The 21,499-nt window shown below is 64.3% G+C and overlaps 4 protein-coding genes across 19 annotated transcripts; 2 read left to right on the forward strand and 2 right to left on the reverse strand.

The window, feature by feature from the left end:
* Nucleotides 1–920: 920 nt before the first annotated feature.
* On the forward strand, nt 921–5,652 carry LOC107306942 (guanylate-binding protein 1-like). Of its 6 annotated transcripts, none has more exons than XM_085534172.1 (10): nt 921–1,713; nt 1,797–1,924; nt 1,999–2,108; nt 2,205–2,389; nt 2,676–2,999; nt 3,077–3,357; nt 3,425–3,637; nt 3,701–4,360; nt 4,450–4,604; nt 5,411–5,652. In XM_085534172.1, the coding sequence occupies exons 1-9, from the start codon at nt 1,521–1,523 to the stop codon at nt 4,600–4,602; spliced, it is 2,247 nt and encodes a 748-aa protein (XP_085390298.1). In that variant the 5' UTR covers nt 921–1,520; the 3' UTR covers nt 4,603–4,604; nt 5,411–5,652. The 6 variants fall into 6 exon arrangements, with proteins under 6 accessions (XP_085390298.1, XP_085390297.1, XP_085390301.1 ...); XM_085534174.1 differs by having other exon boundaries at nt 922–1,713; nt 2,763–2,999; XM_085534171.1 differs by lacking the exon at nt 5,411–5,652 and having other exon boundaries at nt 4,450–4,785.
* On the reverse strand, nt 5,646–9,725 carry CSAD (cysteine sulfinic acid decarboxylase). Of its 5 annotated transcripts, none has more exons than XR_014941387.1 (14): nt 8,998–9,725; nt 8,801–8,927; nt 8,291–8,381; nt 8,112–8,218; nt 7,911–8,026; nt 7,762–7,841; nt 7,616–7,670; nt 7,400–7,516; nt 7,262–7,326; nt 7,096–7,177; nt 6,349–6,999; nt 6,222–6,273; nt 6,003–6,092; nt 5,646–5,920 (listed from the first exon to the last, which is right to left on the reverse strand). XR_014941387.1 is itself a non-coding variant. In XM_015850365.3 (14 exons), exons 1-14 carry the CDS (start codon nt 9,121–9,123, stop codon nt 5,747–5,749), a joined length of 1,482 nt encoding a protein of 493 aa, XP_015705851.2. In that variant the 5' UTR covers nt 9,124–9,713; the 3' UTR covers nt 5,646–5,746. The 5 variants fall into 5 exon arrangements, 4 of the variants coding, with proteins under 4 accessions (XP_015705851.2, XP_085390310.1, XP_085390311.1 ...); XM_015850365.3 differs by having other exon boundaries at nt 6,349–6,548; nt 8,998–9,713; XM_085534184.1 differs by having other exon boundaries at nt 6,349–6,548; nt 7,762–8,026; nt 8,998–9,716.
* Nucleotides 9,726–9,806: 81 nt separating this feature from the next.
* Nucleotides 9,807–14,031, forward strand: ZNF740 (zinc finger protein 740). 7 transcript variants are annotated; one of them, XM_085534201.1, is made up of 7 exons: nt 9,807–9,878; nt 10,672–11,015; nt 11,271–11,402; nt 11,502–11,588; nt 11,678–11,801; nt 12,523–12,641; nt 12,724–14,031. In XM_085534201.1, the coding sequence occupies exons 2-7, from the start codon at nt 11,007–11,009 to the stop codon at nt 12,811–12,813; spliced, it is 561 nt and encodes a 186-aa protein (XP_085390327.1). In that variant the 5' UTR covers nt 9,807–9,878; nt 10,672–11,006; the 3' UTR covers nt 12,814–14,031. The 7 variants fall into 7 exon arrangements, with proteins under 7 accessions (XP_085390327.1, XP_085390330.1, XP_085390326.1 ...); XM_085534204.1 differs by having other exon boundaries at nt 11,711–11,801; XM_085534200.1 differs by having other exon boundaries at nt 11,271–11,401; nt 11,495–11,588.
* ITGB7 (integrin subunit beta 7) lies at nt 13,904–21,059 on the reverse strand. Its single transcript, XM_015850358.3, has 15 exons — nt 20,926–21,059; nt 20,773–20,846; nt 19,320–19,506; nt 18,734–18,904; nt 18,297–18,529; nt 17,407–17,565; nt 17,233–17,328; nt 17,069–17,158; nt 16,642–16,782; nt 16,297–16,484; nt 15,794–16,005; nt 15,186–15,408; nt 14,809–15,026; nt 14,295–14,455; nt 13,904–14,207 (listed from the first exon to the last, which is right to left on the reverse strand). Exons 1-15 carry the CDS (start codon nt 20,990–20,992, stop codon nt 14,121–14,123), a joined length of 2,307 nt encoding a protein of 768 aa, XP_015705844.2. The 5' UTR covers nt 20,993–21,059; the 3' UTR covers nt 13,904–14,120.
* Between the last annotated feature and the right edge of the window lie 440 nt (nt 21,060–21,499).

Consider the following 21,499-nt stretch of genomic DNA (forward strand, 5'->3'; position numbering starts at 1 on the left):
ATCCTGGCTTGTACCAGGAATGGTGAGCAGGACCAGGGAAGTCATCCTGCCCTGTATTCAGCATTGGTGAGGCCTCACCTCGAGTGCTGTGTTCAGTTTTGGGCACCTCAGTACAAAAAGGACATGGAGGTGCTGGAGAAGGTCCTGAGAAGGGCAGCAGGGCTGGGGAAGGGCTTGGAGAATCAGCCCTATGAGCAGAGGCTGAGGGAGATGGGGCTGTTTGTGCTGGGGAAAAGAAGGTTGAGGGGAGACATTATCACCCTCTTCCAGTATCTGAAAGGTGCTTACAGTGAGAGTGGGGCTGGTCTCTTCTCACTAGCAACAAGTGACGGGATGAGGGGAAATGGCCTCAAGTTGTGCCAGGGCAAGTTTAGGTTGGATGTTAGGAAGAACTTCTTCATAGAAAGGGTAGTTAAGCACTGGAATAGGCTAAACAGAGAGGTGGTTGAATCGCCATCCCTGGATGTGTTTAAGAGCCGTTTGGATGTGGTGCTCAGGGATATGATTTAGCAGAGGGTTGTTAGTTATGGTGCTATGATTAGGCGGAGGTTGGACGTGATGATCTTCGAGGTCTTTTCCAACCTGGGAAATTCTATGATTCTATGAAAAGAAACACGAACAACAGGAAAACTGCACTGATTTGGTGGAGCCCGTGAGATGGGATCCACACAGCGGGCAGAACTGGACTAGAGGCTGACAGAGGGCACCCACACGTTAATAGGGGGCACCGGCACGTTCCCCTTCTATGTCCTTAAGAGCTTCTCTGGCTGTCACGGCTCTCTTTGGGACAAGAGGAGCCGTTGTGGGGGATCAGAGGGTTCGGAATAAGGTGTTGGGGGTGATGGTGGAGGAGCAACAGTGGGCCGGCAATGGGCTGACAATGGGCCGGCAATGGGCTGACAATGGGCTGAAAATGGGCCGACAATGGGCTGACAGACAATGATTTGACAGACAATGATCTGACAGACAATGATCTGACAGACAACCGGCCGAACTCTTGTCCCGCTTGGAAATGCCTGATCTCGAGGTCACTGAGCTCCGAACTTCATCCCAACCGAGATGCAGCGATCAGAGTTGATGCCACCCTAGGACCAATCGCAGCGCGTCTTTCACCTGCCACGAGTGGCTCGTCCAATGGGAGGCGGCGTTGCTCTTCCTGTCCCCCCTCGGAGCCAATCAGCAGCGAGTTACGAGGAGGTGGGCGGGACTCGGCGAAACCGAAAGTAAAACCAAAAGCCGGCCGTGATGGCGGCTGCCCCAACCCACTCCCTGCCCCCCAGAGCAGTGGATGCTGTTCTTGCCCGGTGTGGCCATCAAGGTGGTGGGGACCATCACCCAGCAGCATCACGCTGCAGCTCGTTTCCTATCAGGGCTCACGCAGTACATCCCATGATAGCAGCCAGGCGTTGTCAATTTGGGGCAGCGCGGGGTTTTCTGGGAAGCACAGGAAGCAGCAGCTGAGGACGGGCCGTGGGGTGTGGGGGAAGGTTTCCTGTGCTGCTGTAGACAGCAGTAAAACCATGGAGGCTGCGGTGCCCCCAATGGCAGCTCCGCTCTGCCTGGTGCACAACAAAGACTGCAAGCTGTCCCTCAACCCCGCAGCGCTGGCAGTTCTGCGTGGTGTCACGCAGCCCGTGGTGGTGGTGGCCATGGTTGGGCCTTTAGGCTCTGGGAAGTCCTTCCTGATGAAGCGACTGGCACAGAAGTGCACAGGTAAAGTGTGTGTTTGGGGGGGGGGGGCATCCCGTCCCTTCTGGGGGCATTTGGGGGGGTTTCTGATGGCTCTGTGCCCACAGGCTCCCCGCTAGGCAGTGCGGCGCAGACACAAACAAAGGGCATCTGGATGTGGTGTCTGCCCCATCCCTGCAAACCTGGCGTGGCACTGGTGCTGCTGGACACTGAGGGGCTGGGAGAGGCCAACAAGGTGAGTGTGGGGGGGTGGCTCCAAACCTCCCCCCATGCTCTCTTACCTCCCCCCTAACACAGCTGTGGGTTCAGGGTGACAGCCACAGCGACATCTGGATCTTCACGTTGGCGCTGCTCCTTTCCAGCACCTTCGTGTTCAACTGCAAGCAAAGCACCAACGACTCGATGCTGCAGAAGCTGTGGTATGGGGATGGCTGGGAGGGTGGTGATGTGCTGATGATGGTGATATGCTGCTGGTGGTGACAGTGTGAGCAGTGACACAATGACATGTCCAACAGGCTGCTGATGGATCTGACACACCACGTGCGTGTGCGAGTGAAGGCGAACAAAGCTGAGCCAGCCGATGAGTTCGCCCGCATCTTCCCTGGCTTTGTGTGGGTCGTGCGTGACTTTAGGCTGCAGGAGGGACAGCAGCCCATCAGTGGGGATGAGTACCTGCGGCAGATCCTGCACTCAGGTCTTGGTAAGGCAGTCACTGTGCGTCCCCATCTGCCACTGTGTGTCCCTAAGAGCAGCGGCACTGTGCTGACATGCAGCACCCGAGGCACAGATTTGGATATGAGCGATCCAAATCCTTTATTGCAGATTCTAACATCCCTTATATGCAGCTCCAAGCACCCTCCTGTAATTTGCCATCCCCGCAACCTGCCGACAGAACACTGTCTCCTTTATGTCCAGGCAATAACTGCTCGTGCAAATGCTCATACACTCAGAGCCACACATTGTTTCTACTCTTGCTTCTTCTCCAGTCAGGGTCATCATCCCATGGGGGTTATACGCCCCTGGACGCAGCCTCTGTTCTCAGTGTCTTCTTCCACACCCCCTCAAACTTGTAGGGATCTTTAAGATGAAGCACAGAAACCTGCGGGACTACCTGTACAGCTTCTTCCCCCACCGCAAGCTTTTCATGCTGGAGGAGCCGGCGGCTGACAGAGACCTGGCTCGGCTGGAGGCGCTGCGGGAGGATCAGCTACGGCCACAATTCCGCCAACACGAGGAGGATTTCTGCCAGCACATCTGGAAGGAGGCACCAGTGAAGGTGCTGCTGAACAGGAGCCAGGTGACAGGCAGAGGTGAGCAGGTACCATGAGGATGGGTGGGATGTGGGGGACATGCATGGGGGTGACGTGTGCGGTGACTGTCACCTCAGTGCTGGCGTGTCTGGTGGAGACGTACGTGACCGCCATCACCAGCGGCTCCGTGCTCTGCGTGGAGAGCGCGCTCATGGTGGTGGCAGACACTGAGAACAGCACAGCAGTGGAGGAGGCGGTGGCTGAATATCAGCGGGGCATGGAGCAGGGCCTGGTGCTGCCCACGGCCTCGCACGCTACGCTGGTGGCCATGCATCAGGACTGGAAGCAACATGCCGGCACCTTCTTCCTGTCCCACGCCTTTACCGACACCAGGCGGTGTTACCAGGCACTGCTGATGGTACGTCACCGTCACCGCGTGGGGCTGGGGGTGATTGCTGTGCACTGAGTGCTGCCTTTCGGCACAGGACAAGCTGGAGGCAGTCAAGGAGGAGTTCTGCCGGCGCAACGAGGAGGCGTCAGAGCAGCGGTGCCACGCGGTGCTGCAGGAGCTGTGGAGGGGCGGGGAGATCCACATGCAGTGTGGGCACTACGCGGTGCCAGGGGGCATGCGGCTGTTCCAGGAGGAGCTGAAGCGTGTGGTGGAGGAGTTCGAGCAGATGCCTGACAAGGGTGTCAAGGTGAGCAGGGGGTGGGGGCAGTGGGTGCGGGGCAATGGCCGTGCCTCACGGTGGTACCGTCAGGCGGAGGCGGTGCTGGAGAAGTTCCTGCGGGTGAAGAGAATGGAGATGATGGAGATGTGGCTGGATCGGGTGGACCAGCAGTGTAAGGCGGTGCTGGCTGAGGCGACAGCCACAGCACAGGTGATGGAGGAGCGGCTGGAGGAGCGGCTGGAGGAGCACAGACAGCAGCAGAGGGCTGAGCTGATGAAGCTGAGGGAGCTGAAGGAGGCGGTGGAGCTGCGGATCTGCATCCTAGAGAAGCAGCAGGAGGTGATGTTGGCTGAGGTGCCAGCGGCCAAAATGGCGGTGGAGGAGCAGCAGCAGCAGCAGGCAGCCCTGGACATGGTGACAGCTGCACAAGAGGCAGCAGAGGCACAGCTGGAGGAGCAGCGGCGGCAGCAGCGGGTGGTGTTGGCTGAGGTGACAGCAGTCAAGGAGGCAATGGAGAAGCAGCTGGAGGAGCAGCGGCAGCAGCAGCAGGTGGTGTTGGCTGAGGTGACAGCAGTCAAGGAAGCAATGGAGAAGCAGCTGGAGGAGCAGCGGCAGCAGCAGCAGCGGGTGGCCCTGGCCGAGGTAACAGCCACCCCATACGTGACCGTGGCACAGCTGGAGGAGTGCTGGCAGCAGTGGGCGCAGCAGCTGCGGGAGGAGCAGAACCAAGTGCTGTCTCAGCACCGGGAGGTGAGCGCAGGGATGGTGCCACAACGGTGCATGGGGATGCTCTGCTGTAGCACCAGCACAGCTTGTCTGTACGGCTCCTCATCATACAGGAGCTGGAGGCACAGCTGCAGGAGGGCCATGGGCGCGAGGCGGCAGCGCTGCAGTGGGTGGAGCCCTCCTGGCGCTCCAGGCTCTTGAAATTCCTAGGCGTGGTCATTCCCATCCTGAGAATATTGGACAGCATGGTGAAGAATGCCACATAAAGGTACTCCTGGAAGCATTGGAGCAGCCCCTCCCAGCCCCCACTGCTGCAATAAATTCAGTGACGCTGCACAGGTGCTGTCAGTTTATGGGGTGCTCTGGGGAAACACAGAGAGTGTGTGTGTGGGGGGGGAGGTAATTGGACATGGTGATAATTGTGAGACAATTAAAACTGTGACAAGTGACATGATGACAGTTGTTATGTGATGACAGCAGTGACACAGAAAGGCTCCAACCCACCGGGGATCATTGAAGTGTGAGGGGTGGGGGTATCTCAGGCCATGCCTCTATGGGATGGATGGAGAGGGTTCACCTCTCCCATGGAGATAACATGGGGAAAATGTGGGGGTGCAGCGGGGACATGGAGGACGGGGCCACAGGATCACATACGGACACTGAGAGTTTCTTGGGGACTCTGTGACACTGACACGAGGGGGCCCAAAGTGCCATTGGGATCGCATAGGGACCCAAGGGGGCTGTGACACCATCTCCAAAGTGCCCCAGAATGGTCCCAAAACGGGACCGTGGCTCAACCATTACACCAGCAACCTTCCTGGCCACTGCTGGCTCACAGTCACCTGGTGGCTACCGGGACCCCAGAGCTCCCTTCCAGCAGCTCAGCCTTACCTGCACTGACACGTGCAGTTGCTCTTCCCCAGCTGTAGGGTCCTACAACTGCCCACACTGAACCTCACCAGGTTCCTCCCTGCCCACCAGAATACCAGCACGGCGTTCCATTGCAGCAGCCGCTGCTCCCGGCTTTGTGCCATCACTAGTCTCACTGAGGGCAGCCTTTACCCTTTCCTCCAGGGCACTGATGAAGACGTTGAAGGAGGCCGGACCCAGCACGACACAAGGAGCAGCACTCCCTGCAGGGCTCCTGCCAGTTCTGCTCCATTTCTGCTGCTGGCAGCTCTCGGGTTGCCCATGGTGGTGTTCAGGATGCTCGAAATGGTGGTGGCAGCACTCAGGATGGGGACGCTCTGATGGGACATCCCAAATTTGGGGGTTATTTCATACTAAAACAACACAGTAAAACATTACGTGTTTTACCCATTTCAGTGTTTATTGAGCTGCAGTGTGCAGCACGTGGGAGTGTCTTTAATCCCTGGTGTCCCCACAGTGCTGGGGGGGGCAGGGAGGACCCTACAGGTCATGTCCGAGCCGCTCAATCTCATCCAGGAAGAAGTCAAGGTCAGCCCTGGTGACAGCGGGGCTGGTGACGATCTGCCGGAAGAAGTTGGGCTTGGTGCCGTGGGGCTGGTAGCCCACCATCATGGAGCCCTCCTTCATCATCCTCTCCTTGATGGCAGGGGCCACCTGCGGGGAAACAGGCGCTGGGGGTCTGTGTGCGGGTTGGCACTGAGCAGAAGGTGGGGGACACACCGGAGCCTGTGCTCACCTTCCCCAAAAGCTGCTCGAAATCAGCACGGCCCTGTTGGCCCCGCAGGCTGGGGGGCACAAACCAGAAGCAGAGGTTGAGGAATTCGGGCTGTGGAGAAAGGAGAATGGGGAACAGCACTGGGGCTCCGTTCTGGGAGCTGCTGTGTACATCACGGGGTGATGCTCCCCGCTGTATCCCCCACGGGGCTCAATGCCCACCCAGCGCATCGTAGCGTACCTCCAACACCAGCTGGAAGCCGGGCCGTCTCTTCACCTCGGCAGCCAAGTAGCTGCGGATGGAGAGCAGTGTGAGCACCCAGTGGTGGCACCTGGTGGTGACACCCAGCGGTGGCTGCTGCGCTCACCGGGTGCAGGCGAAGGCTCTGTCCACACGCTGCTCCAGCCCTTCGGTCCCCACCGCCTTCCAGAGCAGCCAGAGCTTGAGGCAGTCGACGCGGCGGCCGCACTGCACCGTCTTGTCCCCGGTGTCCAAGGTCACATCGTAGAACTTGTCAGGCTGGAAGAGGTACGTGGCACCCGCCCCGTGGCATCGCTGCAGCAGCCCCTGTGGGAGACAGGGGTCCAAGTGTGGCTGTGGGCGTTCCTCAGGGGTCCCAGCAGGGGCTCAGAGGGATGCAAGGGGTTCCCAGGGGGGTCCGAGTGGAGTGCAGGGAGTGACAGGGGATCCTGGAGGATATCTGGGGTCCTAGGGGTTCTGTGTGGGTCCTGTTGGGGCACTGGAAGGTTCCGAGGGGGAACTGGAGAGTTCCAGGGGTTCCCAGTTGGGTTCTGAGGGCCTTCAAGGAGTGCCAGGGTGTCCCAGGGGGGTCCCATTGGGGTCTAGAGGGGCTCTGATGAGTTGCTGTTGGGGTCCCAAGGGGATCCTGGTGGTATTCTGGGAAGGTCAGAGATGGCCCCAGGAAGTTACAGCGAGTTCTGAGGGGTCTCAGGGCACCCCAAGAAGTTCCTATTGAGTTCTGGAGGGTTCCAAGGGGGTTTCTGTAGGATCTAAGGGACTAGAGAAAGTTCCAAGGGGTTCCCCGTGGGGTCCTGAAGAGTCCCAAGGGGTAAGAAGGGGGTCCCCGTGGGATCCCAGCAGCCGCTGGACTCACAGAGTCATCTCGGAGCAGGAAGGCCGAGCACTGCAGCCCCACCGTCAGCATCTTGTGAGGGTTCCAGGCCACCGAGTCAGCCCTACAGTGAGGAGAAGGTTGGGGGACTCCAAGGGATACGGTCCCATGTCCCCACAAAACACGTCCTTCTCCCATTTGCTGGTACCTCTCGATGCCGGCGAGGAGTTGCCGATGCTTCCTGGAAAGCAGAGCACTCCCACCCCAGGCAGCCTGTGGGGCAGAGCAGGGTGGATGTGGGGAAGGGGGCCTGGGGGTGTGCAGCAGGGCCCCCCCAGGCACTCACATCCACATGCAGCCAGAGGCCGTGACGTTGGCACACGTCCGCCACCGGGCCCAGTGGGTCAAAGGCGCCCAGCACGGTGGTGCCACAGGTGGCACTGACAAAGAATGGCACAGCACCCTGAGACATGACAGCACGGGGGGGGGGACATAAATCAAGGTCAGTGGATAGCATGTGGGGATAGGGCTCCCCTGGCAGTTATTCCTGCCCTGGCCTCACCTCACTTTTCACCCTTTTGATCTCCTTCTCCAGCTCCTCGGGGATCATCTTCCCCCTGAGGGATGCAGCGGGGCCGGGGTCAGCAGCGGGGCCGGGGGTCCCAGCACAACCCCAGCATTAACCTGGTGCAATCCCAGTGCTCCCACCTCTCATCTGCACGCACCAGGACGACGTTGTCGGTGCCGATGCCCAGGAAGGCGGCTCCTTTCTGGATGGAGTAGTGGCACTGTGGGAGCAACAGGCTCAGAGTGCTGCTCCCACTGCCACCCCCCCCCGTGCCCATCACTGTGCCCACCTCCTCTGAGGCAAAGAGCACCAGGCGTGGCAGCGCCCGGCTGCCCAGCTGACGGCTCTCAGGGAAGCGCTGGAAGCGGGCCACGTTCATGGCGTACATGTTGGAGATGGAGCCCCCTGCCCAGGCACAAGGACAGCAGCACTAACACCAAGGACGGGCCAGAAGCTGGGGGTCCCACAGCAGCCCCCCCTCCCTCCTCACCAGGGCAGAAGATGCCATCACCACTCTTCCAGCCCACCAGCTCGCGCAGCTTGGCCAGCACCACCTCCTCCATCAGCACAAACACCGGGGCGATCTCATAGGTGTACCTGGGGGCACAGTGGGGGGGAATGAAGCCACCCCTTGGAACGAGACCCCCACCCGCACCCCCACGCACATACTGGCTGGTGTTGAGGGTCTCGGTGAGCAGGCGTCCCACCAGCGCGTGGTGGTCCAGGCCCGAGAAGAGCTGGTTGAAGAAGCGGGGGTGGCCTGGGGGGATGAAGGGGGTTGACAGGGGTGTCAGTTGGTGGAGGGGCTGAGAGGCACCATGCACACCATGGCAGTGGAGATGGTGACACAGCCCCAGCAGGGCCCTGGGGACATGGGGACACAGCTGCCAGAGGAAGAAGATCACCTGGGAGGGGAGCCAGCCCCTGTGTGGATAGCAGGTACATGAGGGGGGCTGCTGGGGTCTATTGGGGTGGCAGGGGCACTGACAGGGACACAAATGGGGCAGCTGGGACCTGTAGGGGGGGCAGGGACTCGAGCAGAGCTGCTGGGAGCTGTGCGGGTGGTGGGGACACACAGTGCAGCCGTTGTGACCTTTGGGCGCGCAGGGACGCGATCAGGGCTTTGGGGTTTGCGGTCTCGGGGTCGGGGTGGGGGTCGGGGCGTCTCCCGGCTCTCACAGGTCTTGACGCTGTAGCGGATGACATCCCGGCAGCGCTCCAGCAGGCGGCTTTCGGTTTCCCCGCGGCTCCGCAGCTCCAGGTCCAGCAGCTCCCGCAGCTCGTGGGGCTCCTTCCACTCGCAGACCTGCGGGCGGCACGCGGCCCTCAGCCCCCACCCGAGAGCCGCCCCCAGCCCCCCCACGCCCCGCTCCCACCTTCTGAGCCACGTCCGTGCCCTTCCTGACCGCCTCCTCCAGCAGCACCTGGAATGCCGCACTCAGGAACTGCTCCCCGGCCGCTCTGTCCATCGCCGGCCGCTCCAGGTCGCCCCACCGCTCCATCACGGCCCGGCCCCGCTCACCCGGGTCGGGCTCAGCTCAAGTGCTCGGAGCCCCCACCCCTTTTTAATCCCGTCTCACCGACCCCTGGCAGCTCCGTGCCGCTCCCAGCCGCGCTCTGCTCACACGGGGACAAAGTCCGCGGCGCGGCCGGCACCGGGTGACGGCGGGTCGGGAACCGCTGCCGGGGGGGTCGGGGCGTGTGTGTGACTGAAGGGGGGGGTCGGATGCGGCATCGCCCCATGGCGGACAGCGGGCAACGGCCGGCCGGCCCCGACCCCAAATAGAACCGAAAAGCCACGGGGACGTGGACGGGGACACGAGGAACCGGGGCGGGACACAACGCCGGCGGGGGCTGCGGGGTCACCGAGAGACCGGGACGGTTCCGAGGGACCGGGAGGGGCGACAAGGCCCCGATGGGCCGCGGCTGTGAGAGGAGCCCGCAGGGGGAACCGGGGAACGAACACAGTAATGGGGTGCGGGCCCGCCCCGTTCCAACTCGCTCCCACCCGCCCTCGGTCTGTCGGGCAACTCCCGCCCGGCGTTAAGATGGCGGCTCCGCGCTCCGCCTCACGCAGCGCTCCTGCGCATGCGCAATACCGCCCCGCTCGCCGGAAGTGCCGGAGGAGGCGGACCGGGGAGGGGGAGGGACGGGCGTTTCCGGTTCCGGGTCAGCGGCTGCGGCCGGAGCAGGGGGGCCGCGGCTGTTGGTGCAGTGCCGGGGCGGCGCGGAGCGGCACGGGGACGGCCCGCCGCAGGTACAGGCCCCGCGGAGCCACGGGCGGCCCCGGAGATACCGGCTGCGGGGCGGGGCGGGGGGAAGCGGCGGATCGGGGGGAGCCTCCGTCGGCCCCGCCCCCACCCACCGGGCGGCACCGGGACGGGGAGGGGGGAGGGGCACCGAAATGGGGGCGGGGCGGGGCGGGCCCGTCCCTCAGCCCCGCAATGATGGGCCGCACCGCGCGCCCCTCCCCCACCGGCCGGGCCCATCCCCCCAGTAACGGGATCCCGCCCCGTCCGTCCCGCTTCATCCATCCCCCCCCCGCTGTGTCCCCGTGTCACCCCCCCGCAACGTCCCCGTCTGTTTCCCCACCCCCCAACGCTCCCCTGTACCTCTCCATACAAAACGTGTCCCCTCCCCCCCCCAGGTGCCCCCTTCACGTTGTCCCCGTGTCACCTCCCCCCTCAGGACCCCCCCGCACTGTCCCCATGTCCCCATGTCTCCTCTCAGACCCCCCCAGTGTCCCCTCTCTCCATGGTCACTCCCATGAAGTCCCCCCCTCTGCTTTATCACCTGTCACTCTGACACCCTTCTCCATTGCTACATTGTCCCCTCCCCGGTCACCTCCACACCCCGTATCATCCCCCCATACCCCATATAACCCCCCCACCTCATACCGCCCCAATACTCACCCCCCATCCTCCCACCCCTTGTCATACCCTGCATCGCCCTGTGCCGTCTCCCTTTTGCCTTTCACCTCCTACCGGGGGGTCCCTCTGCCCCCCCTGCCCCCCCCAAGCCGAGGACACAGCAGCGTTTCCTCCCCCCAGGCCAAGACCCGCAGCAGCATCTTCCTCCCAGAGTTGGGTGGGGGGGGACTGGGGATGTCCCCTCACTGAGGACAACGCCATCCCCTCCCGCCCGCTGCCGCTGCCCCCCCCACAGCCAGGGGGCGACCTTGGAGGACTGCAGCCACCGGGCACCCCGATCCCGTGATGTCGGCGAAGTGGAGGGTACTGGGCAAGGCCGGCCAAAAAAAAATGATTAACTGAAACCAAAGTTATATAAATCCCGGCTTTCTAACGGTAAAATCCTTCCCTGGGAGAGCGTTAAGGCCAAAGGATTGTTACAATCCCTTTGTCGAGGACAGACAGACAGACCCAAGATGGCTCAGGTAATGAGCCCCACTGCTCACACCCATACCCCAAGACCACTGCAGCCCCCGGGGCCCCCGACGTCCCCATTTTCGCCCCCCCATCTCCACCGCCACCCACCCATTAGCGATTAGGTCCTCGGTTAATTGATCTCCACTTTGGGATCGGGCTTGGGGTGCAGCGGGACGGCTCCTGCAGCTCGCCGGCCTCGTGTGTTGTTCTGCTTTCTTCTCTATCCCCCACCTCCCCCTCCTCATCCCCCCCCCCAAATCCAGGCGAGCCTGCTGGCATGCGAGGGGCTCTCCGGTGTCTGCCTAGTGCCCACGGTGGCCAGCAAGAAGATGATGCCGAAGCAGAGCTCGAAGCAGGCGGAGGGCAGGGAGCGGGGCAGCAGCCCTGATGTGCTGGTATGATGTGGGGGGAGTGGGTCGGGCGGTGCGACCCCCTACCGGTCCCTCTCAGGGTGGGGGGCGGCTCACTGTGGGGTTTTGGTTTTGCGGGCCAAGGCACTGCGTCAGGATGGGGAGAAATCCCGCAGCCGAAAGGAGGAGGAGACGGCGGAGGCGTCACAGCCCAAAAAGTCCATTAAAAAGGCAGGTTGGGGTTGGGGGGGAGGGTGGCGCGCCCCTGGGTGAGGGGCTGTGGGACAGGGGGGCTGACGGGGCCGCCCCCCACCCTGCAGGTGGTGGTGATCAAGCAGAACTGCTCCTTCCAGCTGAGGATCCACAAGAACTTCATCTGTGAGCAGTGCTGCGGGGCGTTCCGCAGCAGTTACCACCTCAAGAGGCACATCCTCATCCACACCGGTAAGGGGAGCCCCCGGGTCATCGTCGGTGGGGTGGGGGCACCCCAAAATGATCCCCTGTGCTCGGGGGGCAGCAGCACAGCACCTGCTGCTTGGGGGCACCCCAGGTCATCTGCAGCAGTGAGGGACACCCTGAAATATCTGAGAGGAGCAGGGAGCACCCAAAAGTACCCCCAGTGGTGAGAGGCACCATCTGCTGTGGTCAATGAGTACCCTGTGGTGAGGGGGTGCCTAAAAGCACAACCTTGTTGGGGTAAAGGGCACCCAAAGAGATGCCTGCAGTGGTGATGGGCTTCCCAAAAGCACAAGCTGGAATCCCGCAGTCGCTCTCATTGCGCTGAAACCTCCACACTGCTCTGGGTGCCCGAAACGTGCTCTCTCTGGGGATGTGTTCCCTGAGTCACCCAGATGGGGCAGCCCAGAAAACCCCCTCACGTTGCTGCAGGCCACTCAGTACCCAGCTCTGTGCCACCTTAATTACGTCCCGCAGCTCGTTAGGGGGTGGAGGAGCCTGAGTAGGAGCAGCAGAGCTCCCAGCAGGGGGAGATGTGGGGCGGGGGGACGCGGGGTGACACGGGATGTGAGGCAGTGACAGAACGCGGGATATGGGGTGGAGAAGGGAAACTGGGGAGGTGGAGCAGCAGGGCATGTGGGGCAGGTATGGGGATGGGGCATGGGGGCCACGGGCTGCTCCTGGTGACGCCATCCTTGTGCTCCCCCAGGTGAGAAGCCCTTCGAGTGCGACGTGTGCGACATGCGCTTCATCCAGAAGTACCACCTGGAGCGCCACAAGCGCGTGCACAGCGGCGAGAAGCCCTACCAGTGTGAGCGCTGCATGCAGGTACGTGTGGGGGCATGGGCTGGGCACGGCGCCCACCCTGCCACGCTCCTCACCGCCCCACCTCCCCCCCCCCCCACCCCAGAGCTTCTCCCGCACAGACCGGCTGCTGCGACACAAACGCATGTGCCAAGGCTGCCAGACCAAAGGCCCCGAGGCGCAGCTGCTGCTGTAGGGCCGAGTGCTGGGAGGTGGCCGTGTCCCCCCACGCCGCCCCCGGACTTCCCGACCAGGTCCCGACACTGTACATAGGAGGCTGAGGATGAGCTGGAACCTTTCTCCCGTGCAGCGGCAGCAGTGGGGGAGGCTCTGCCCACCCCCTGCCTCCAGACCCCCTCAGCCCCTTCCCACCGCCGCCATTGCCTCAGGGTCGGCTCTGAGCACCTCCAGAGCGGCCCTCAGCCCGCAGGAAGGACATGGGGTGGGGTGGAACCCCCCCCTTCCACCCAACCCCCCCCATTTGGCAAGAAAAGAGAAGCAGAAGGCAGAACTCCCCCTTTTCCCCTCCCCAGGCTCTTGGGGCTGTGGTGCTTTTCCTTCTCGTTGCAGTTGTTCTTTTTGCCCTTTTCTGCGCCATTTCACCACGGTCACCTCTGCCTCTGGGGGGATGGGAGCCCCAAACCCATCCTGACTGGGGGCCCAAAAACCATCGCAGTGGGGCCAGGGAGAGCCTGGCAGCCCTACAGCTGAGAACTTAGAGAGTCCACCCCTCTGTGAAGGAGTCCAGCAGTGTCACTGTAGCCCCTCCCCACTCCCTGTTTGTCTCCCACCTGCCCCTAAAAGCAAACGGAACTGCTGGAAATGGCCAGGGGGGGCCGGGGGGGGGCAGCGGAAACTTCACCCCAAACTGAAACCTCACAGCAGGAGGAGCCGCGTTCCCACGGGTGGGGGTGGGAAGGGGCCCACAGCCCCACTAGTGTCCACTGCGGTGACCCTGTTATTGTACCCTGGCACTGCTGGGGGCTGGGGGGGCCCTCTGGGGACACGGGAACCCCCCCTGGTGCAGCCATAGAGTCGGTCGGTGTGGGGCAGGGTCACCCCAGGCCCCTCGGGGGCTTCATGAACTGCAGGGGAGACACGAAAGGGGAGTGAAGCCCCCTGCCCACACCGACACCCCCCCTCCACGCTGCCTGGAAAGCCCCACAGCTTCACTTTTCTGTTATTTTTGTTTTGTTTTGGGGGATTTGTTTTGTTTTTAATATACTTATTTTGCTATGGGGAAAGGGGAAGGACTTGGGGTGGGGAGTTGGGGCCGGGAGGTGAGGGGGGGGGCGTCACTTTTAAGCTGTAGTTTTTATAAGATGTCATAAAATCGTCTCTTTTTACCAGTAGTGGTGTCGGTCCTTGGTGGTGTTCGTTAGGGTATTTAAATAAATGTCATTCTCCTTTTCTACCCTTGGCTCTGCTTCTCGGTTTGGGGGGGGGTCTCCACTGGTGTGCACCCCCCCCCACCTCTCCCAGCACCGTGGGGACGTTGTGGATTCACTGCAGGCTCCCGGCTGCACTGTCAGCCCCGAGGTAGTTGGGGTTGACGGTGGTGGTGGTCGCGCTCCTGAACAAAGGGTTGTCCTGGGGAGGGGGGGGACACACAGATGGGGTTGTACCGTGTCCCGGTTCCCCGTATCCCTCCGCTCCGCCCCGGGGTTGGGCGCTCACCTGATCCCACTTGGCGCGGAGCCGCTCCCGTTCGAAGCGCCGGAACTCGCGGCGGTCGTGGAGCTCCACGGAGACGCGGCCCCACGCGGCCACCAGCAGCAGCCCCGCGGCCACCGCCGCCGCCACCACCGCCACCAGCAGCGGGGTCTGCCGCAATGGAGCTGCGGGATGCGGTCAGTGCGACGCCAGACCCTCCCCCATCACCTGACCGGGGGGCACCGGGACCCAACCCACGGGGACCAGGAGCCCCCCAGTCCACTCTATGGGGTCCCACCCTATTGGGGTCCCACGAGTGCCAGAGGTCCCATAGGCACGGAGACCCACCCCTCCCACCCCTTAGGGTCTCTTGGCTGCCAGGAGTCCCTCCACCCATCCGTGGGGTCTTTTGGGTCCCAGGGTCCCTTGGGGTGCAGAGACCCCCGGCCGTGAGGTGCTTTATTGTTGGGGGTCTCACGGGATCACTGTGGTTTGGGGTCCCTGCGGGGTGTGGGCTCCCCCCCACACACACACTCACCCTCCTCAGCCCACACGGTGATGACGGTGTCCGCCCCCTCCTCGTCCTCACCGCCGTCCCCGCTCCCCACCATGAACACGAGGACGCGGCCGTCGGGGCTCAGCTCCCGGCACAGCGCGGCTCCGTGGGGCGCGGGCGGGGGCAGCACCCGCAGCGCCGTCCCGTTACACGCCTGGCTGCAGTTCCCCCGCCCGAACGCGGCGCAGTCCGCGCAGTCCCTGGGACGGAGGGACCCCCGTCAGGGCACCGCATCCCCGCAGCGTCCCGAGCCCATATCCCACCCCATCCGCGCTGCCCTCCCGTGTAACCCCACCCCTACAGCCGCCCCGCACCCCGTGAGACCCCGACCCATCCCAACGCCCCCCTGCCCCGCTCACCGCATCCTCTCGCACCGCCCGGCGCAGTTCGGGCATCGCTCGCACAACGCCCCGACGAACCCGCTCTGGCAGCGGCAGCGCCCGCACTCGCACCGTCCGTTCCCGCTGCACTCGGTGCCGTCCCGCACGCAGCCGTCCCGCGCCATGGGACACCCGCAGCCGCGGCCGCCGAACCCGGGCCGGCACCGGCAGCGCCCGCACACGCACTGACCCCGCTGCTCTCCTGGGGGCGGAGGGACAACGCGTGGGGATGGGGCGGGGGACAGCGAGGGGGGCACGAGGAGATTTGTGTGTGTGTGGGGGGGGGGAGAGACGGGACCCGAAGGGTGGGACGGGATCCAGGGGAGGGGGCGGGACCCAGAAAACGCGACCCAGAAGGTGCGGGAAAGGATCCACGGCGTGAAACCCGAATTGGAGCTAAAGAACGGGACCAATGGGGTGGGGACGGGGACGGGACCCGGGGGATGGGACTCAAAGGGATGGGATGGGACCTGCGACACTGGTGTAACCCACGGGATGGGACAGTGACAGTGGGGACAGGACCCCACAGGCGGGACACCCCACGGGACGGCAGCCACCCCCCCAACTCCCCTTGCGCCCCTCCCCACCTCCGCACGGCAGCCCGTCGTGCCGCTCGCACGCCCCCTCCTCGCACTGGCAGTAGCGGCCGCTCAGCCCGGGGGGGCACAGACAGGAGCCACAGACGCAGCGCCCCCTCCCACTGCAGGGGGGGGCCGTGCTGTTCTGGGGCCGGCAGCCCCCCCCCGCCTCCTCCGGCCCTTCGCACTCACAGCGGCGACCACGGCGGCCGCTGGGGCACCTGGGGGATTTGAGGGTCACCCCACCTTAAGCCCAGTCCTTAAGCCCCCCATCTTGTCGACCCCCATATAACTCCCCAGAGCCGCAGCCCACCGCACCGCTCCCCCCACCCTCGTTTCATCATCCTACTCCATAAGCCCTGTTACACCCCATATTGCCCCCTACCCCACTTCCTCCACCCCATTTCCCCCACCCCACCCTTTGCCCACCCCCTTTCCCCCCCCACCCCACCATTCATCCTCCACCCACTTTCCCTATCTCACCCCATTTCCCCCTACCCCCCCCTCCCCACCTGCAGACGCCACACTCCAGGTCCCCTCCCCTGCAGAGGGCGGCCCCCCCCCGCCGCTGGGCGCAGGGACAGGAGCAGGGGGCGTTCAGCAGCAGGGTCAGCTCCTCGGGGACCCCCACCACCCGCAGCCCCACGCGCTGGGGGGGGCCCAGGCACTTGTCTGCCCTCACCCGCACTGTGAAGGTTACCTGGGGACACGGGGGGGGGGGAAAGGAGAACACGTGTGGAGTGGGGGTACCCTCAGTAAGGGGGCACCCGCAATGTGGGGACATTTGAGGTTTGGGGACATCCACGACCAACGGGACCACAGGGACTCCCCCCCGCCCCCACGCCCCCCATCCCCACCTCCTGATTGATGCCCACTCCGGTGCAGTGGGCGCTGTGGGGCTGTGGGGGGCCGGGGAGGTCGCCGCAGTGGGGCTGGATGCTGAGGCTGAGCCCGGGGGGCAGCGCTGAGTGCCGCAGTTCCACCGTGGAGGTCAGGCTCTGGGGATACCCACCACTGCGTCACCACAACAGTCACCTCCCCACGGCCCCATGGACCCCACAGCCCGTCTGTGTCCCACCCCCACCACCCCCAGTGCCCCCCACGGCCCCCTGCGCCCATGTTCTCAATGCCTCCCTCATTTGACTGCATCCCCGACATCCCTAATGCCCCCAACGTCCCCAGCGACCCTCAGACCCCCACTCCCTTCCACACCCCATGTCCCCAACATTCCCAATGCCCCTCATGCCCCCAAAGTCCCTCAGTCCCCCTCCCATGTCCCCCCACCTCGTAGGCGTCAGTGATGAGCTGCACCACGTTGCTGGAGTCCTCCCGCAGTTCCCCCACCACGGCTCCGGGGATGAGACGGCTCAACTCCTGGGTGGGGGACAACACAACGTCACCCCCCCTACCCGCCATGGCCCCATAACCTTCCCCCCTGCCCCCCTCACCCTGTACACAGGCACCACGGGCGCAGTGACGGCGAAGATGGGCAGAATGTCGGCGGCCGACAGCACCTGGGCCAGGTGTCCCACTGACGGGTAATCCTATGGGGTGAGCATCGCAGCCCCATTGCAAACCGCAGCCCTGCCTGAGCCCCACACCCCCGCAGACCCCAGACCCACATAGAGGTGGCTGCTGCTGTACTCGCCGTGCACGTCCAGGTGGCAGCGGCCGTCACAGGGTCGCGCGATGCCCCCCAGGCGCCCGTCCCCCGCAGTGTGGAACGTGTCGTCTGACGCAAAGAGAAGCAGCCGCCTCACGGGGCGCCACCCGATGTGCTCCTGGGTGGGGAGAGGGGGGGGATTACCCCACATAACCAACACATCCCACCGCCCCCCCGTGTCACCGCAACCTGCAGCCTGCTCTGCCCCCACATCACAAACATCCGCCACCCCAATATCCGCTGGGATTCCAACATCCCTCCATGTCCTCAGTGACCCCCATGTCCCCCCACATCCCCCAGTGCCCCCACTCTGCCCCATCTCTTGCACACACATGTGCACACACCCATCCTCTTGCACCCACCTTGTCTCTTGCACCTGCACAATCCCTCGCACACCTCCCTGCACCCTCCTGATCCCTTGCACGTATTCATCCTTTTGCACTTGCACAACCCCTGGCACGCCCCCTCCCCTTACACAGCTCTGCTCCCTGCATGCACCCTCTTGCACACACACACTCTTGAGGACACACCCACCCTCTTGCACGCACCATCTCTCGCACAACCCTGCTCTGGCACACACTCGCACTCAGCTCCTTGCACACACCTCTTCCCTTTGCACACACCCCTTCCCTTTGCACACCTGTTCCCTTTGCACAGCCCCGCTCCCTGCACACACTCTCTTGCACACACACACACACACACACACTCTTGAGGACACATCCACCCTCTTGCATGCACCATCTCTTGCACAACCCAGCTCTCACGTACACCCGTACTCAGCCCCTCGCACACCCGTTCCCTTTGCACAGCCCTGCTCCCTTGCACACCCCCCGTCCCTCGCACACCCACCTGGCACACCGCCACCTGCACAATGGCATCGAAGCCGCCCTCGGGTGCATCCATGTTGGCTGAGACGCGCTGGCTGCGCACGCGGCGCTGGAACTCGGCGCTGTCGTTGGTGAGGGGCAGCAGGTGGCGGAAAGCAGCGGGGGGGGCGCAGGGCTCCGCAGCGGGACAGGGGCTGCGCTGGGGGGTCACGGCTGAGAAGGGCAGCAGGGGTTTGTCCACGAAGGAGCCGAAGCCTGGGGACGGGGTTGGGGGTCAGGAGTTGGGATCGTGGATGGGACGTTGGGGGCAGTGTGGGGTATTGGGGCTGGGCGTTGGGGGTCAGGAGTTGGAGTTAGCGGTGGGTATCAGGGTCGTGGGTGGGATGCTGGGGGCAGTGTGGGGCATTGGGGTGGGTGTTGGGGTGGGGTCAGGGGGTGGGGGTGGGCTGAGCGTGGCACCGATGCGCGCGGCGCTGGACGCGTTGTGCAGGGCGTGCAGCAGCTCGGTGCCCAGGCGCTGCAGCAGCTGCAGGTCATCGCGCATGGAGTAGGACAGGTCCAGCAGGAAGTAAAGGTCCACCGGTACCGCCCGCGCCCGCCGGAACCGCACAGCAAAGCTCAGCTCCTCGCCTGCAGGACAGTGTCAGAGTCCCTCACGACCCCCCCCCTCCCCATTTTCATCCATCCCCTCTCCCCTCTGCTGCTCTCTCCCCCCATTCCCTCACTCCATCTCAGTGTGTTCCCCCTCCTACCCCTCCCTCTCCCCATTCATCCCTTCCTCCATCTCTCCATCTCTCCCTCTTTCCGTCTCACCACCTCCCCATGTTCTCCCCATCTCCCCCCCACTCCCTTCACCTTTCCCCACCCACTCCCCCATCTCCCCTCCATCTCTCCTCCCTTCATCCCCATCCATTCCTCCACCCCCTCCCTTCCTCCTTCCCACTCTCCCCAACCACTCCCCCATCCCCATTTCCTCCCCATCTCCCCACTATCCCTCCATCCCCATCTCCCCTCCATCCCTCCCCTCTGCCTCTCCCCCCCTCACCAGCCCTCAGCTCCATCTCCACACTGTGGGGCCTCAGCTGCCCCCCGCCGTCCCCCCTCTCTGTGTCCCTCAGGACCCGCAGACTCCCATGGGGATCCACGATGGCTCCGGGGGGGCACCCGGCGCGCTCCAGGGCTTCCCGTGGGGCACAGCGCGACGTCTCTATCTGTGCCCCCCCTGGGAATTCCTGCAGGAACGGAACCGGCACGGGGGGGGGGGGCCAGCGCCTGTCACCCTGTGCCCCAAACCCGGCAGGAGCCCCACACCCCCCCAACCTCCTGCCCCCAAACCCCACGCCCCTACTCCATCCATTCCCTGCACACCGCACCCATCGCCCCACACCCTCCCATCCCTGTGGGGCCTCGTGTCCCCCAGCTGCAGCCCCCCCACCCAACCCCGGTGCTGTTTGTCTCTGTGGTTTCGCTGCTTCCTGGTGACACCAGCAGTGTCGGGGAGGGGGTGCGGTGGGGGGGCAGCCCAGGCCGGGGGCTCCCACGGGATGGGGGCAATGGGGATTATGGGGGCAGGGGGCACTATGGGACCTACGGTGACCCCTGGGGACAGTGGGGGCCCCGTGGCACAGTGGGGTCAATGGAACAGTGAGGTCCCCATGGATGCTGAGTGTCCCACAGGACGTGGTGAACCCCCCCGGCACCTCCAGCATCCACCCCCATGTCACCGTGTGACCCCACACCTCAGCACTGCCCCCCACCCCCCAAATCAAAGGGTTGCCCCTGGGACACGGGGGGGGGCTTCATCTGCCCCCACTGGATGGGGTGGATGTGAACCCCTCTCACAGTTGGGATCCCAGGGGAAGGTTCTGGGAGAGCGCAGGAAGGGGGGTGGGTGGTGGGGGGGGGTCTTGGGAGCTCTAAGAGAGGGTCCTGCGGGGGTCACGGGTTGGGGGGGAGACACAGGAGGGGTCCGGGGGGGGAACCTATGGCAGTCCTGAGGGGGGAAAAGGGGAGTGATGGGAGAAGATCCCAGAGAGGGTCCTGGGGGTGTTCCTAAAGAGACTGGGATTCCTGTGGGCCCCGGGGGGGGGGTCCTGGACTCTGGGGAGGTCCCGGAGGGTCCCAAAGGGGTCTCGAGTCCTCGGGGGGGTCCCAGAGGGTGATTCTGGGGGGATCTCAGAGAAGATTCTGGGATGGTCCCCGGGGTGGTGCTGAGGAAGGCAAAGGGGGATGGAGAGGTGGGGAGAGAGGGGTCCCATGGGATGGGCCAGAAGGGTGTCCCTGGGGGGGGGAGTGCTGGGGGTCCCACGGGAAGATCTGGGTGGTGGTCCCGGGGTGGTCACGAGGGTGACCCGTGGGGAGGTCTCAAAAGGATTCCCAGGGGGGAGCTCATGGGAAGGTCCCTGGGGAAGGAGCCGGGGGTGTCCCAGGACGGGGGGGGTCCCAGAGGGTGTCCCACGGGGGAGTCCCGCACCCCCCCCTCAGCCCCCCGCACTCACCGGCTCCTCGCACCACGCGCACCGCGGGTGGGAGCTGATGCACTCCTCGCAGGACGCCTGCGGGCGGCACGACCCTGCCGGGAGTGAGGGGGTGGGGGGTCAGGATGTCCATGGGGGGGGACCCCATTATCCCCCTCTATTCCCACCCCTCACCTTCTGCCCCCGTCGGGGCCGCCCGCATCATCATCATCATCATCAGCAGGAGCCCCCCCCGGCCCATCGCCCAGCGCTGCCCGATGGAGGAGGCGGTTATGGGGCACCCCGGGCGGGGCGGGGCCGAATAGGGAAGTACGGGGCGGGGGGGGGACACGGGGTGTCTAGGTGGTTTAGGGCGGAATGGGGCGCGGGGAGATATGGGGGATTATAGAAAGGCATGGGGGGACGTAGAGGAGTATTGGGGGCTGTGGGGAGCCCACGGGGAGGCCCGGGAGGACAATGAGGGGTACAGGTGGTGTGGGGGGAGATGAGGGGCACGGTGGGCACGTGGGGGGAGTAGGGCGGGGTGTGGGGCTATAGGGGGCATGGGCGGGGGGGGCACAGAAGGTATGTGGGGATGGGGGCACAGGGCCGCGGGGGCTGCGAGGGACATAACGGGGTGCGGGACAGGGATGGGGGGGTGCAGGCGGGGGGGGAGGACGCGGAGCGCTGCGGGGTCCCGAGGTCGGGGAGGAGCGGCGCTGACCCGGAGCGCCCCCTCGCGGCCACTCGCCCTTAAGGGGTGACCCCC

Source organism: Coturnix japonica, unplaced genomic scaffold (assembly GCF_054131305.1).
Source record: "Coturnix japonica strain WE unplaced genomic scaffold, WE-NBRP24 Scf078, whole genome shotgun sequence".
Classification (NCBI taxonomy): Eukaryota; Metazoa; Chordata; class Aves; order Galliformes; family Phasianidae; genus Coturnix; species Coturnix japonica.